This window comes from Lichenostomus cassidix, chromosome 6, assembly GCF_008360975.1.
Source record: "Lichenostomus cassidix isolate B80296 chromosome 6, HeHo_3.0, whole genome shotgun sequence".
Lineage (NCBI taxonomy): Eukaryota > Metazoa > Chordata > Aves > Passeriformes > Meliphagidae > Lichenostomus > Lichenostomus cassidix.
Window position 1 is genome coordinate 14,106,993 of NC_139487.1, and position 17,452 is coordinate 14,124,444.

Genomic DNA, 17,452 nt, shown 5'->3' on the forward strand with positions numbered 1-17,452 from the left:
TTTGAGAAAGTCTCCAACTTCAATTTCACCATTTTACACTAGATCTAAAGTATGTTATTAAGTGCTCTCCAAGAATCATGTTTCAAAGCTGCAACTTTGTTTCAGCACAAAATCCTGATAAGATCTTACTGCTTTCTGACAAAACAAAAATTTAACATTCAAAAGAAACAGCTGGATTTGCCATAAAGCCTCTTTATTCTTCTAGCAGCTGATGCATTTTCCATTAAAACTGAGCACCATCTCTAATCTTTTAATTCACTTCTTCCACCTTCCAAATAGGTTTTAGTTTCTGCTTTTTTGGTATCAAAACGTATCTATCTCCATCACTTATCTCTACATCTCTGATTTAGTAGTCTCTTATCTTCTTAGTTTATAACATTTGTCCTAATTTTTCTCTGTTTCCTTTTCTGTTTGGAACTTTACACTTTGTTTTCTCTCTCAGGTTCACTAAGTAGGGTCCTCACTCACTGAGCTCTTTATTGCACCCATTTCTTAACTCTTGCTCACAAGGTACAAAAACATCCATGAAATTTAAGTGTCAATAGCTTTGTGCATAAGGCTGCACTTGTAATTATAAATAGGACTGAACTTTATTTAATACAAGGCAGTTAGTTTTGAATTGGCTAGCGGCTGAAAATCCAATTACATAAACCATTAAAATCAATTAAAATGGAGTTTTGCAAAATATTTTCAAAAACATTCTTGCTAAACTAGTGCAGTTTCTGTGCCTCCTCTCTGGGATATATTCCCCATTCCACACAGGATTGTTCATTTTCATACAAGCTGAAGGTACTTTGTCCCATCTGGTGGCTCACCTCTCAAACAAGAGAGGTTCAACAGCTGCACAAGGAATGTATTTGCAACACACTACAATTTTTATCAGGAAGATACTCACACATTATCCCAATTTTTTGTATTTTTAATGACATGTCTTTACTCTTCATTAATACATTTAATTAGAGTATAAATTACTTCCTTTTTCTTATTTCTCTCTTTTTGTGTATTTATAGACTATTGTTCTGCCCTCAGTAAGTTACTGCCTAGCTGATTGGTGTTTGCTTTCATAGTTTCTCATAAATCACTTCAGACTCTTAATGTGATTCATTATTATTCATTTTATCAATAACCCTGTCACATTGTCAAAAGCCATCTAGAATTATCTAGTAATTAGGTTCTCAAAAATAGATTAAATATTTCAGGAACAGTCACATTAAATTTCACATATAGCCTCATTATTTGTTTCCTTTGAAATGCATGTGAAATTTGTGTATTTTTTTATTGAAAATGAAGAGCTAACTTCATAACCTCAACCATTTTAGAACCTTTTTCACCATTTCTGGATTTCTGTTTTCCTTTCAACTGAATTATCTGTGTATTTGCCTTATTTTTCTGTTTCTATTAGTGTGACTTTTTGGCTTGAACTTTCCTTTAGCTGTATTTCTCAGTTGTTTTTTTCTTGTAGACACCTTTTTATTCCGGTTTTTTTGTGACAGCTGGATATATCTTTGTCATATCTTTGTCTTCAAAAATATTTATAACGTGGTCATGTTAATTTTGAAATTTTACTCAAATTAAGTTTTCGAATTTTAAAAAGTAAACATTTTTATTTCAGCTTGAAATCATTACAAAAATATTCACTGTGATATTTATTCTTTCTAAATGTAACATACTAATAAAATTTCAAACCCATAGTTATACTTACCAAAATCTGCAAAATGTCATCTAGCAAAACTAAGATCTGTCGTTCTGGGTTTGGCACAACCATGAATTAAAACTACCAAAGCCATGGCTAATGAGATGATCTAACTTTGTACCAGCACCTGAGCTGTACCTCAAATTTTCTTCACTTTGTCTGTAACAAAGATGGCTTTCAAATATATTTTCCCTCTTTTTTTTTTCCTTCCCCCCACCCTTCCCCCCCAAGGTCCTTTGATTGAACATGAAGCAGTTCTTTAGAAGGGCATGGCCAATTTTAATTAGTTTAAGAAAGAGAGTGATAATTCTGGAATTCTGTTTATTGCCAGATGAGAGACTCAATTTGTCTGGTTTATCTGAAAGATGAGCTTTAAAGTTGTGAACTAAAAAGCTCTTCCTTGATGTGAGTTGCACTTTTCCTTTCTTGGTTTTCCTTTTTCATTCCATTTAATTTTTTATAAAATCAAAACTGTCTTTGAATTATGGTTACCAAGAGAAGTAAGGTGAAGAAGTAAGGTGCCGTCATTTGTACTCTTACCTGCTCTTTTCTTACTATGTGAGTTTTACAGACAATACCTTTTTTTGGGGTTTCTTTGGTTTTTTTTCCCTCTTCCAGATTGGGGATGCTCTAATTGAAATTGCCAGCAATATAATGTTGGTGGATGACCACGTGCTGTGGATGGCTCAGAAGGAAGACAAAGCTTGCACCAGGATTGTGCGATGTGTGGAAAGCATTGCCAGTCAAATACTGACCAGCAGGATCCAAGTTATATCAAAGGTACTTCAAAAAATTACAAAACGTTTTTCGAGATTTTTTTTTTCTCTTGAATTCTATTTGCAAGACCCAAATACTTTTTAAAATATCACTGCTGGTATTTCAGAGAGGTTTTCTTTGATGGGTTGTGTTTATTGTTACAATGTAGTGTTCACAACTGTATCTTTCTAGTGTTCCTACTATTCATTCAGCTTCTATTTTTAAAGCCACTAAAGCATTTGGGTTTATTTTGAAAAATCCAACTTGAGTGAGTGAATAAAATTTTTAATAAAAGACAATGTGATCCCTTATAGTTTGAAGCTTTTGATACTCCTTTACAAGAGAATGCTAGATAATTATTGCTTGAAATGTCTAGAAGATTGTCAAAAAAGGTCTATCGTGTCCTAAACATTGCTAATTTGAGGTTAGTTTTAGTTTTTAGAAGCAAACTGTACCTGTTAGAAATAAATTTTTTATTTCTTGGCCTCCACCTACACAAATTTGTCACTTGGATAGTGAGAGGTTTTCATTTGGAGACTAAGACATTGTGGTTTTGCCATTTTCAGCATCTAACTAGCAGAAATACATCTAAATCAAAAGCTTGAAAATTATCCTTTTAGAATTTTATATAAATAATTTAAAGCCTTATCCTTGGGCTAGTTCACTTGCTTGATTGATTTTAACAACCTTTATTCTTTTCTCAGTTGTCCACTGCATTTACAGAAAAATACTATTTAAACATGAGTTCAGGTACAGTGTCAATCACAGCAATAGTGTATAAAAATAAAAGCAAACAAAATAAAAAAGAAATTATAGACTGAAATGAATTATAGAGTAAGCCAAATAGCATAATAGCCTTAGTTCCTTCACTGTATGTTTTTAGAAAAACAATTTTTCAAACAAAGATAAAAGTATATTGGACTGTTTTTAAAGGATTTTTTTATTTCATTCTTGTTTTCATGAAAGAATTAAGCTTGCTGAAAGTATTATATTAAATACATAGTGACAATAATGTGACTTTTGGAAATATTTTGCAATGTGACAGCTAGGAGTGCTCTGTTGTTTTATATAGTTATATTTCTTTTAAATGTCAAGTGACAAAGGTCGAGTTTTTTCCCTGTCATTGCTTCAGGAAGATGGTTACATTACTGAAAACAGTAATTCTGTGTACTCAGAATTGGATATGTGTCACTAACTGTTTTGCCATGCTTTATCTTCTTGTGGTTTTCTGTAGGAGAAGTAGTTTAATGTTGACTGCAATTTGTAAATAAACAAAAGCTGTGGAATATTTCTGGTGTCATCTTATGCCATAGCAAACATGTCTGTTCCTTTGGGAGGCCAGCCAGGAAACTGTCTCACAGAAATTGCATCTGCTTTCTTTATTTTAGAAAACAGCAAATAAAACCCCCACGGCTTAGGTAGACAACAGCTTACAGTACACTTCCAAAGAAAAAAAAGAAACTCTTTAAACTGTGTCAGCCTATATGATATAGTTTATATGATACAGAATTCTACAACAGGAAACCCACTATGCTGTTGTAGAATTTGATGTCATATTTTTAAATAAGTTCTGTTTTCTTTCTCACCCCAAGAACATGTATTTATATATGTATATATATATATGTATGGGTGTGTGTATACATGCACAATCCCTTATAAAGTATATGCAGTAAGTACACAATGCACACACAATATTGCAAGTGTGGTTAATGAGTTTGTGACATAACTGTTCCCAATGTTCTCCCAGGTATCTCGGAATATTGCTCTGGAAGCCTTCATGATCAAGCCATCGAGTTTCACAGGAATGACTTGCACTGCCTACCAGAAAATATCTGCAAACTCAGACAAGTCAGTGACTCCTGATTTGGGGAGATGGGAAGCAAATCACAATCCTGATCTATATTTGCATTTCAAGTGCAACACTGGCAATCTGGATGGTTCTTTGGTGAATTCTTCTACCAGGGTAAGTCAGTATGATTATGAATATAAGTTATCTATTTTATTTATTTAGTGTTTTCATTAGCACCTTTAGGCAGAATACTGATTTGTAAAATGCATATTTTATGTTATGTACCTTGGACTTGAACTGTTGTATTGGGTGTAGCATTTTGTGTTGTGCTAATGGATATTCCATTAATATAATCAGGCAGAATGCAGGATGTAAACAGAGATGAGTGAATGTCTTTCTTTCTCTGTTCTGTTTATCTCTGACCCCAGTTCTGTAAACTTTTCTATGTGTAAACAATCTCTTTAAATTAATTTGGAAATATTTGTTTTAGTGAGGCATTCTCAGGCGATTTTACATAGCAAAGATGTATTTTTTTAGGGAAATTACCTTTACTCTCATAAATAGTATTACACTGTATTCTGGACTTTATGCTGAGGGAGAGTGTTTTGATGTTTTTTTGGGTGTTAGCTGAAGAAAATAGTAAATAAGCCTTTTGATAGAATACCCTGTTGTTATCAAATAATGAAGTGGAACAATTAAATTTTGATCTAGCAGGAAATGGAATTTTGTATTTGGCTGAGCATGTTATTAAATTTATGTATTAGTACTGAATTTTTGTTATCCTTCAACTGAATCTCAGTTTAATAGGCTTATTTCTTGAAATATTTACTATGACAAAATGATGCTTTGCTGGACAATATTACTAGTTTATTGAACTTGAAAATATTTTGATTGAATTTCGGTGCCTTTTAATAGGTATGGACTATGTAGTCGATGATATGGTACTTTGTGCTCCCAAGGATCTTCTGCTAAAAGGGGTCATCTTAATACTGGAAGAAAAGATTAAATTTATTTCCTTTAATGGAGTTCATTTTTCTCTGAGAACGCTTTTAATGTGTATCTATATGAAAAAGAAAGGTGTCTGAAAATAAATGAGTTTGCCATCCATAAGATGAAAACCAAATGTCAGAGATCTAAAAGACACAAGATTTCTGCAAGAAGCAACCCTGGAACACTCCAAAATGTATGGGATAGTATTATTGGTATAGAAATATATATGGGATTACAGGAATTGGAAAGTTTTCTTTATTAACTCTACCAATATATGTTTTACTCCTTCAGAAACTGAGTATCAACATTTTTAGTAAATTAATCTCTTTATAGTTGAATGGTCAAGCACTGGTGTATCTCTCCTGTTATAAAAATCCTACCATAATTGCAGATTTCTTGTATCTTCTATCAGCATGCATGTGTCAAATATATAGAGTAAGTTAGACCAGTTATTTGAAGCCTCTTTCTAAAATGTTGTCAGAATGTCACTATAATGATCTCAGTAACATCTTTCCTTGGATACTTTAAACCTGCCTGACTTTATATATATATATATAGAATATATATACAATATACAGCAGGAAAATGCTGCTGATTATACAGAGAAGCCAGGAGAAAGTGAGCTTATTACCATGCAAAGCTATTTTGATGTATGTAATATATCAAAAAGTGACTTCATTAGGTGGATCTCTAGTTACCTCCTATATATGAATTTGTAAAGATTGGAACATCACAATACAAGAGATTATAGACTCAGCTAAATGTTAGTCTGGCTTTAGGTTTTAACACAAAGGTGTACTCAGGTTTTAAATGTGGTATGTGGATAAGCAGACTGGATATATTCCTTTAACTTAATCCTGAAAAGCAAGAAGTTTTCATTCACTGCTCTCTGAAAGTTTTAAGCTAAGCACTCCCTTAATTCATTCTGAAATTGGATACATTTCCTCACTTTTAGGCAGAATGATATGTAGAATTGTAACTGATAACAGAAAATGGGATTCTTTATCATCATCCACTAGCAAAATTACTTCTATATTTGCTCATTGGAGGCAAACAGTAAACCTACTTGACTGTGCTATGCAAAGTTTAGGAAAAGAGAGAATTTGTGATAGAGGTCAGAATTGCTTTATTTTATTGTATCTGACCTTTAGAACTTCATCTTAGATTCTGAGATTATTCTTAGAATCTTCCTCTATTTAACACAGGATTAATAATGAAGAAGAAAAAACATCTAATTAAAATCACCAAGTAGAAGTGGTAATCACAAATTTAATTTACTTCTAATAGAAATGTGAAAATTTAAGAAGCTTGTTAAATGAGAAAATTTATGTGGTTTTGTGCTAGAAAGTGTAGCCCTCTTTGAATTTATAATATTGTAAATAATCTTCTTGCTAAGTGAAACAATTGTATATGTTGTCTGTTGTTAAGAAATTGCACTAATCAGTCAAAAAAGTGAATACTCACAAAGCAAAGTGTGGGGAGTTGAGGGGAGAAGGCTGAAAGAGGTATTCTTGTGAATACAATCAAAGCTTTTGTAGCTATCCATAGTGATATCTCCTGGCAAAGGTAGGAAACTGATACATATTTAGACAGTGGTTTTCTGTACATAACTTAGCCTGGTCTGCTTATTATGGGATAGAAAAACCCCAAAAGGTTAAGAAATATCAAAAATTAAATGAATAAATAAAAATAAGTTAAAAAAGAATAGACTTTGAAATCAAAATAGTTTAAAAGACACTGAAAGAGGTCCACCATTCAGAGAAGTTTTAGGATAGCTGTTAAAATATATTATTGCAGTTTGATACACAAATTTTTATTTTTAAATCTAATTCTGACTCTCTAGCCAGCTGCAAGTTCGAAAATAATCATTTATCACTGTTGCAGATCAGAAGTTTTTTCTGGTCTTGGCTTCTCTTAGATCCCATTTTTGCTGTTGGTAGGGTGCTTTTGGTGCCTGACTGGTCTCTGCTGGGTGGAAAAAAAAGAAAGGCTCAGGTACATATTCCACTTCTTTGATGCAGTATTTTGACACCCTGGTTGTTTTCCTCTCTGTTTAAGTAGCTGTAAGGGGATCCTCCCACCCTGGGTCTCCAGAGTGAGATATTATCCCAGGAATGCTCCTGAGGCACAATTCTGTCCCATGAACTGTCTGTGGTCTGAGGATATCACAATAACAACGTGATGATCACACACCAACCAAGCTCTTGTAACTCAATGTGAGAATAGTTTATGAAATTTTAGTGCCATTCAGTATGAATCCAGGGTCTGGTTCTCATTTGGTATCAGACCTGAGGAACACTTGGAAGCTCATCTCTGTTCCAGCCTGATTCTGCAACGTATCTCCAGTGTGCAAAGATAATCACTGAGACAGTTAACCCAACCTCTGACTCGGTACATGAATGAACCTTTAAACTTCCTGTGCTATGGTAACAAAATGTGCAGTTTATAGGGGCTGTGGGTTTGGTTTTGTGCTTAGGCTTTAGGGAAAGTATTTTGTTAACATAATTTATAGTTTCAGCTTCGTTGAAAATGCTTTTCAAATTCCTACCTTTAATTATTCTCCTGATGCACAAATGAATTGGAAGTGAGATTTTGAAATTTCAGTAATGTGTAATCCACATGTAAACCCTGACTTCTGAATTCCTCATAATATTCTCCATGCATTCTATACAGCTTTTCAATTCTGTTTATTTCTTCTCTGCCCTGGGCCAGACTGACCTTTTGATTTGTCAGGTTCTATTACAGGTAATGTCTGTGTGCTGAAATGTTAAAAGTTAAATTGGTACCAGCCATGCTAACCACAAAAACAAATTCTAAAGTGCTTTGACAAAAATCTTAAAATTACTTGCATGTACCACGTTGAGATATTATACAATTTTAGAAATATTCTTGTCTCAGATACATACTGGAAAATATATAATCTATGTAAGAAAAGGTTTTGTCTTGCATAAAATAAATTTTGGTTGTCAGACCACAGATATAATATATAGGTAATGGTAAATTCATAGGTAAAATTTACCAGGAATGGAGAAAAGAACTTAATACAAAGATTTCAGTGAAGTTACAAGAGTGTAGGGTAAAGCACAGAACTAAAAATCCAAAGAGAAATTGTGAAAGGGAAAATTATTGTTGCCGATATCATTGAGTTGCTCATCCACTTTAAGATGCATTTTCCCAGTTTGCATGCCTACAGAATTTTTTCAATACATAAAAATCAGCTCAGGAAATGCAGAATTCAAATAATGTACAGATTGCAACAAATACAAAATGAGAGTACCTCCTGTAACTTGCACAGAAGATAACTATTATTGATTTTTCTGGTTCAGTCTTTCAGACTAAATGTTCCCCACTTCAGATCTTCTTTCATTCCATGCTACATTAAAAACCAATATTTTTCAATCTTCTGTTGAGAACATTCACGTTGAAATATTCCATAAACACATACATCACATTAAGAAAATACCATCCAACATAGTCAACAAAATACTGTTATACTACAGTATGCCACAGTATATTGTTAAGATAATTTTGTTTTGGTTTTTTTTCTAGCATGTAATAACTACTAGGTTGATAGAAATCATAAGTGTAGCATGAATTATGTTGGCATCATCATTTCCATTGTGATTGCTTTTAATTTCCCAGCACACATTGCTTCTAGGGGGAATTGCAGAACTTTCCTCATCAAATATGAGGAACTTTGAGTATTAGTTCAAGATTGTAATTTTTGTTTTATTCTCTAATTTTTATAATTGCAGAACACATACAATGAAGGAAACATTGCCAAGTAAGCAGGACACCAGGAAACACAAATTAGTTTCTCAGTTTGATATGTATGGCATTTTACTGGGAAACATTGGGCTGAATGCTGGAATACATAATATCAAAGCCTATTTTGTTTTAAAATATTTTTGTTTAATCTTGATATGTTTGTAAAATATTTTACAAATATTTCAAGATTAAACATCGAGATCAAGGCATATCATGTGACACATCAGAACTTGTCCTGTTCCCTTTCCTTTGGGAAAAAATTTTTGCCCATTTTTCTCATTTCTCTATTTTCTTTCTGTGTCTTAGTGCCCAAAGCATTTTGCTCTCCTTCTCTTGGATAATGATATTAATTTGAAAATTTTTCTTGAGAATTTTATAGGAATGTTTGCTTGGGTGTAAATTTATGAATAGATTTTGCAGTACCTAATTTAGGGCTGTTTCTCCTTTCTCTGTGAGTAGGTGGTACTGTCACAAAGGTGTATCTTAATGTGATGTAGGCATTTTAAAATTTGTTATATTTTACTTGCTTCGTCGTCTTACATTTATTCTACTTTTTTTTTAGAATTTTTCATAAATAGTTTTAATTTAATCCTTTTGAGGTTTTTATTGGGATTTAGAATCTGTCCAGACATACAATATCTATTTATTCAATATTCTAAACAATATTCTATTCACCTTCATTCTAGTTTTTGCATTCAAAAAAGTATTTTTTTTATATTCATCCTTATTCTTAGACATAATGTCTAAGAGGTATCAAAGAGTAGCTCTCTTATTACAGCCATGGAATCCTTGTTTTAAAGTAAAATTAAAAAGAAGTAAAAACATTTAACAGTATGGTATATTAAATGGTGTTTTCTGTGGAAGCATTAATTTGCTTGCAGGTGGGTTTAGATTGTGCACTGAGTACTAGCTATGGAAAAAGTTGAAATGTCTGTCGTTCAGGTAATTAGAGGGTTCAATTTCAAAGTCAAAACCAGACAAGACAAGTTGTGCCTCTCTTTCCAGTATGCTCAAATCATGCTTTTTATATTGATACTCCTTACTACTATTCCTTCTTAACAATGACTTTATATATTTATGCCTACTATGACACCTTCAACATTTATAGTTTGGATAATATGTGTTCAATATATGTTATTTTTTTCTATTCTCTTCTCTGTACAAGTTTCTGTGGCCGTTTGTAATGTGGATGGTCATCTTGCACTTACAGATCTTTCTAAAGACTGAGAAAAATGAAAGAGTGCCAAAATACTATTAATGTATGTATGAAAAATGTCAATTATCTTAGGTATGCAGAAGTGTTTCTATAATTCTTTTATTGGTTAATCATATGTTTCAACATATAAAAATTATTATATATTATGTTTTTTGAAAGTAGGAAAAATTTAGCACCTTTTTCTGTTTCATGGATGCTTAGAAGGAACTTTAAAAAGTGTGATTACAAGCTAATGTCCTCTTGGGTTTTTTTTCATGTCCTTTGCCACTTCTCTTTTAGCAGATAAAAAACTTATTCTGCAAACAACAGCAGCCATCTGTGAATTTTCTAAATTTCATTGATGTTTCAGAAACATGTATTTTGTTTAAAACTTAGTCATCTAGCCATTTAGTCATTCTCCATTAATGCTATGTACAGTTTGAAGCCCAGATTTGAATGTCTGAAGTAGTGAAAAGACGTATGAATTGCTTGAAAAGAGTAAATACAAGGACAAAAGGACTGGGTGAAATAACAACTTGTGTTTGAGATAAAATTCTGTTATTTGAACTCACATCTGCTTTCTTGTGAAACAAACTTCTATTCCCGAGCACATGAATCATATTGGTTTTATATATGCTCTCAGTATATATCTGAGAGATGTGCTGCAAGTCTCTAATCCACAATGGCTAAATAAAAAATGGTCTTCTGATTTTCAGCATCATTGCTCTTGTTACAGAAAAGTTATCTTTGGGATTTCCCAAAGGGCATGATAAGATTAGTTTCCTTGTTATAAACTATCAGACTCCTTCATGTGCATTCTGCTGTAAAATAATAGTTTGTACACTAATTAAGATAAACCACATAACAAAAACCCATTGACACCATAACAATTAATAACACAGTACATTAGTTGTTGGAACATATTTTAAGTTAACTTGATTGTACAAAGGTAATAATGACCAAGTACAATACTAAATACAAGTGCAAGTCCCAGTTCTGCGCTGACTTTTGAGGACTTAAACCTAAATTTTCTAATTATATAATATAAAATCACATAATTTTCTTATGGTACAAATAATAAACTTTTTACACTGTTATAGAACTCCCTGTGTAAGTGAGGTATTTTCAACAATACTTTTCTGAAATAGTACTTTTCTTTTTAATGTTTATTTTATTTTCTCAGCTGATGATTGATGCCACGTAACAGAACATGCATCCGTATCCAATACATAATTACATTTTGTTTCTCAAAATCTTTTTCACTACATGGTTGCTTAGGTAATTGATTGTTACCTGTTTTAGAGAAGGCATTTCCAATTTCTAAACTGATAATTCTAGTGACTGTAGAAGTGTGTTTAGAAGTTTTTTGGCTTTCTTTCATCTTCTGTTTTCCTTTTTTTTTCTTTTGTTTCTTTTTTCATTGTTGGTTTGTTGGCTTATGTTGGACCACAAATGGACAGGTGGTAACAAAGAGTTCACTTAAATAGATTGCTTTGATTATTTGGAGATGACATGGCTGGAATTTTTTTTTTCTGATTGTGGGTTCTCCTCCCAGAGATTTTTATTGTTTCCTGATTTTTTTTAGTCTCCAGCTGTATGTGATAATCTGAGGAAATGGTCAATAGCACACAGTTGAGGAAGTTGCTTCGGAGGAGTCAGAACCTCCCCGTGGTATAAAGGTGCTCATGGAAGGGCAGAGTCTTTCTCCTGATGAAAGTGACCATGTTGACTGGAACCTCTCTTCAGGAAAATGCAGCAGGATATGAGCTCATGTAGCAAAGATTTTTGAGTGGGTTTTGGTTTTGTATGCATAGAGGAATTAAGCTGTGTGATTGTCTAGGTAGTATTTAGGGCACTATAATTGCTATGTTATAGGAACTTTCAGAAGAATATATATATATATATGTAGATAGATAGTCATTACTGAGTGTGTAGTGGAAGTCAGAAGTGGAATGTAAGTTTTCAGCCCAGGAAGTGGGTATGTTACCTCTATGTTTTAAGCACAGTGTAGACCTAGGGGTGCAATTAGGTAGAATACCTCTTGTAAAGTGACTTATGAAGGGATGATGATACCAATGAGTTGATTCATGAAAAGACTAGAATGGTTCAGAGCTGTCTTTTTGATACAGGAACTCAAATTGCAGCTAAAATAGTTCTGCCAATACTGCCTTGTTATTTGCTGCTTATGAAGAAATTGTTTAATTGGGCAGAGTTCTGTTTCTGTGATTTTGGTGAATTTAGCTGGGAGAAGGAATTCACCCCTGATTTCTTTTTTCTTTCCAGAAAAAGTACATACTAGTAGGAATCTTTAACTTTTTTTTTTTTTTTTTTTAGTTGAAGGATTTAATGTTTTCTTATTTAATTGATTGTTACCACTCTGTAGAGCTTGTGAGATGCTCTATGTCAGGGTGAATTCAGAATTACTTTGCATAATCTGACTTGTCTCTAAAATTAGATATAAAATTCTGCAAAGTGAAAAAATCTTGCAGTAGTTGCTGTTGATGTATTACAGTGATGCTCACTAAAAAGAAATAGATTATTTTATCTATAAGTGACAGAACCAGAGGAAATGGCCTCGAGTTGCACCAGAGGAGGTTTAGATCAGATACTAGGAAAAATTTCCTCATGGAAAGGGCTGTTAGGCACTGGAACAGGCTGCCCAGGGAAGTGGTGAAATCACTGAAGTGACTCAAAAAATGTGTTCAAGGCATTCAAAAACAGCTCAAAAAAGATGTGGATGTGACACTTGAGGGAATGGTTTAGCAGTAAACATGGCAGCGCAGGGTTAACTGTTGGACTTGGTGATTTTAGAGGTCTTTTCCAGACTTAACAATTCCATGTTTCTAAGTTACATGGTTTTGAAGGCTGGAATCCTGCTTTGTGTGTATATGGGTTAGCAGCAGTTATTCTGGAAGGATAGTGCACATGGACAGGTAACAGCATGTGTTTATGGTGCCTATAAGCTATTTGAGTTTAATCTTTTTTTCTAAACTTTGGAAATGTCTCCTAAAAGTAATACAGAGGGAAAATTAAGTAGAAGAGAGTGAGGCAAGGGGTGGGGTAACAGTGAACTTAGCAGAATCCATTTCCTGAGTTTACAGTTCTCATGAGATCTTTCTCTGCTCTGTTATAACATCTAGTGTTGGAGTGTGTAGGAAGAGGGAGAGATTTTGGTGGTGAGGGAGGAGGAGAGAGTTGTTTACTTGGGTCTTTTTAACAAAAAAAACCTTTAGACAAGACTCGTGATACTAGGAGAGTTGAGTGTGACTGTAGTGATTCATTCTTGTCTGTCATTTTAGACTGAATGTCATGTGTTCCACTTTGAAAATAGGATGTAAAAGTGCATGACAACTGTCCCAGTGGGCATCTCACAAAGATATGCATAGTATTTCTTGAGCCCATCTCAGTGAAATACTTATTTTTTAGCTAAATTAATATTGATATGCTGATTCATGTTTACGCTATGAGCTCTTTCTGCATTATTGATTTATGTATGGTTAGCATAATATATATCAATATATCAAGGAAAGCTTGTAAATTTGTTGAACTGTAGTTGAACATAGTACAGATAGGATCCTACCATAATTTGCTGACTGTGAGTTATAAAAACATAGTTCTTAATATTCCATAGTTCTACATAAGAGTTAGTTCATTATTCTAAATGATTGTTATTGTGCTTCCAGCATGTCAGTGAAGGAACTTACAGGTGTTGAGTTTCCAAATCGTCAGTGGTGGAACTTACTGTTTTTAATGCCAAATTAGTTTATATTGAAGCACTTAAGCTTTGCTTTACAGAGAAAGGAATGCTACATAGATATTCATTGTTTGACTTACTATATAGACAGCCATTTTTTGTAAAGTTAATTGGCTTCACAATCTTTTTTTAGTGAATGAAACTCATACACAGCTTTTCTTAGTTTCTGAGAAAATTTTGTGATGAAAGACAGAGAGATTTCCTTCATGAATTTGAGGAAAAACAAATGGTTTAAATGACTCTTCATCCAGGCCTTTTACCGCTTCCTTCTCTTGGCATCAATGATATATAATTTAAAACAATATTAATCGTAACTTACAGTTGTGCTTAAAATAGCTAGAAATATTCAGTACTTCAGTAAGAATCTTGAATCTAATGTTTCAAATGCTAGTGAAATGTATTGAATTTAGGATTGTAAGAAAAGCTGCAAAGCATCAGTCCAAAATTCAATTTCAACTTGTTTCTTACTTCTGGTAGGACTCCAGTGAGCTGGGAGCTTTGGGAAAGAAGGGAAATGGATAGGGAAATGGAAACGCAATGGTACATCTCTCTTATATACACATTGGATTTTTTCAAACACAGACTGTATCCAGAAGATGGTCAATACAGGAAATTATTTCCTTTTTTTGGAAAAAAATTATCTCAGTTTTTGAGACATCTTAATGGTTTAGGTCTTATAGTACCACACTTGGATTTATGTATTCACTAAGCTACATTATATATGTTATTATATGTAGAAATAGATCTTTTTTCTAAATGTACCAAGAACGCAAGTGTACAAACTCAAGAACGGGAGTGATGATGATTGTTAAAAAGCCCACATCCTCTCTGTGTGCATGGGAATACATAATCATACAATATCAAACTACAGCCCTGGAGTTTTTCTGCCATTAATCCTTGTACTGAAGTTTTTCATACACCCTGCATTATTGCTAGGAAGATAAAGAGGAAAAAATTTGGCCGATTGTTTTAGATCAAAACAGGCTGTAGGCTATGAACAAGATAACATTGACTTGTATTCTTCTCCTAAATGTAGGTTAAAGCCCTTCAGACCAGAACTCTGATGAACCAGAATTGAAAAACACAATGACTAATTCGATATGTACAGGTCACACAGTAGATGTAACAGCTGTGCAGTGTATGCTTCACTGACCACCATGTGCTGCTGCTTTAAAAGAAACAGTAAGCTTAGGGCTTGACACTTAAAGACAAAAATTGCATTTCTGCAACATTTTATTGCGGAAAGTCTTCTGTGTTTCAATAAGCTCCGTTTGATCAGTACTGTGTAAAGTGTCTTAACAGATTGAAAACTCTTACTAAATATAGTCTAGCAAAGTTGCATATAATTATCAGAGTCATTGAACTGAAGAGTTATTTACAGCTATGTTGTGTTTCTTCAGCCTTTATTGCTGCACTTCTGATGATAGCAGTCATCTACAGAAACTCCACAGAATATCAAATACACTATTTTAGTGGTACTGATCATTTAAATGTGTAAATTCTTAATTTCCACATAGAATTGAATTAATATGTATTCCAAACTATTTTAATAGCTCCTGTTCACCAGATCTATGGTTTTCAGTCTTGTGGACTTTCAGAGTACTTGATTGATTTGGCATCTATATTTTAATCCTTGCTTTTCAGAAATCTCATGTCTGTTTACTGAAGTCTGTAGTAAACAAATGTCTAACAGGACTATATGTCAGAATGTATGTAGCATGTTTAAATAAAGTGCATCTTACCCTTAGAGTTTAGTTTAATTCTGTCAAATAACAAATCAAATCAAATAGCAGCATCAAGCTTCAGCATTAAGTTTTCCTCCACAGTGCAACTGCTAGAATTTCTGTAAGGAAGGAGCTTTCAAAGAGGATCAGACTCACTGGGTACCTTTTCCTACAGAGCTTCTCAGTGTCTTGTGTCTTGGGAATTCATTAATGTGTGGAACATCACTCTAGACTTAGTTGAAAGCTAGCAGTGAATGTTAAAATCTATTGATAACTGACTGTCTGCAGTAAATACCCAGAAAACCTACTGCTGTACTATTTGGGCCTGATTACCATTGTATGATCCCAATTAAATCACTGCACTGAAGTCTATTTATTTTGGATGACACTGTGTGTATTCCTGAAAATATCCCATCCGGTTTGTTGGCACTTAAAAAAAGCAAACATAAAGTGACTAGGGCCCTATTTTCTATTTTCATTTAAAGAAACTCTTTATAGGTTATCTTTTTCATTTACCATTAGGTGCAGGGATACTTTAATATAAATCAAACTTAAACCATCAGCAAAAGGTAATTCAGACACTATAAGCATGAACTGGTAACCAGTTGCTTTTTTGTAATTATCTAATTACCTTGATCTACGATAACATATTTGTTCAGATTTATTTTTCCAGTTGCCCTCTGTAGTAGATATGTCCTGGCAATCCTGCTTCCTGTAAAACCCTATTACCACTAGGAAGAATAAGATGCATAGATTATACTTATTTTCTTTCTAATATGCCTTCTGGTTCTGGGACATTTGTACAGTCAGTAAGAGCTACTATGTATTTACTGATTTCTCAGTATCCTTGAAAGTGGTACAACAGTAAAACTGGTTTGCCTTATATTTGTCTCAATAATTGAAGTTTTTAACAATTATTAGGATCTGAGAATAAACTTCCTTTAAAATGAAATGGATCTTCTGCAACTGGAAAATGGGTAGGAGAATGAAAAATGAAATATACCTTCTGTAGGCAAAATGTGCAGATGTGTCATGTGAAGTTGTTATATAACCTGAAGAGTCAGGGAGGAGATGTTTATTCAGCTCAGTGAACAAGTACTGGAGTGAGGTTCAAAACTTTAGGACACTAAATTAAACATCGTTAGTGCCAGAAAGGAACAGGCTACAGCTTTCACATGCAGCTATACTGATGTCTTCATGCAAGTATGAAGAAGAAAAAGTGTAGGAAAACTCTTCTAGGAGTAAACTCTTTTACTCCTAATGACTCCTGTCATTAGCTTTGCTAGTTTTTGGTTTTTTTGTGCTGCTGTGAAAGCACATCATGCTGATTTGCAAAGAAGAACTAAGGATAGGAACTCCATTTTACTTAGCAGTTGATGAAAGGGTTTGAAAGAACACAAACCTCTCTCCTATGTAGGTGTCAACATGTATATGTTGAAATAATGCGTCAAAATGGAAATAATGCCTAAAATGTTAAAAAGCAGTAAGTTCTGAGCTGCTGAGGATATTTTCTTGGAAATAAGTTTCTAGTGGCACTCCATGCATAATTTCTTCAGTTCCCTTTGTAATCAATTTAAGGGTTTTGCCTACATGCAGGCACAGAGGAAAATTAATCTGAGTGAATTTCGAAAGTGTTTAACTTAAACTCCAAGTAGGCACCCTTATCCAGAAGCAAAGTAGTTTTGACTCAGTTCAGCTGAATTGAATTAATTTAGAAATGAATTCAGCTAAATTAAATTAAGGCCACTTAGTTATGAAGGAAGGTATCAACAGAAATGTCTAA

The 17,452-nt window shown here is 33.4% G+C and overlaps 1 protein-coding gene across 2 annotated transcripts in view; it reads left to right on the forward strand.

Moving 5' to 3' along the window:
- LOC146435284 (adhesion G protein-coupled receptor A3-like) overlaps window positions 1-17,452 on the forward strand; it is a 256,900-nt gene that overhangs the window by 141,223 nt on the left and 98,225 nt on the right. For both annotated transcript variants that reach the window (XM_085065134.1, XM_085065135.1), the window contains 2 exons: window positions 2,312-2,473; window positions 4,197-4,412. In XM_085065134.1, coding sequence (XP_084921260.1) covers window positions 2,312-2,473; window positions 4,197-4,412 — 378 coding nt within the window. The remainder of the gene's footprint in view (window positions 1-2,311; window positions 2,474-4,196; window positions 4,413-17,452) is intronic.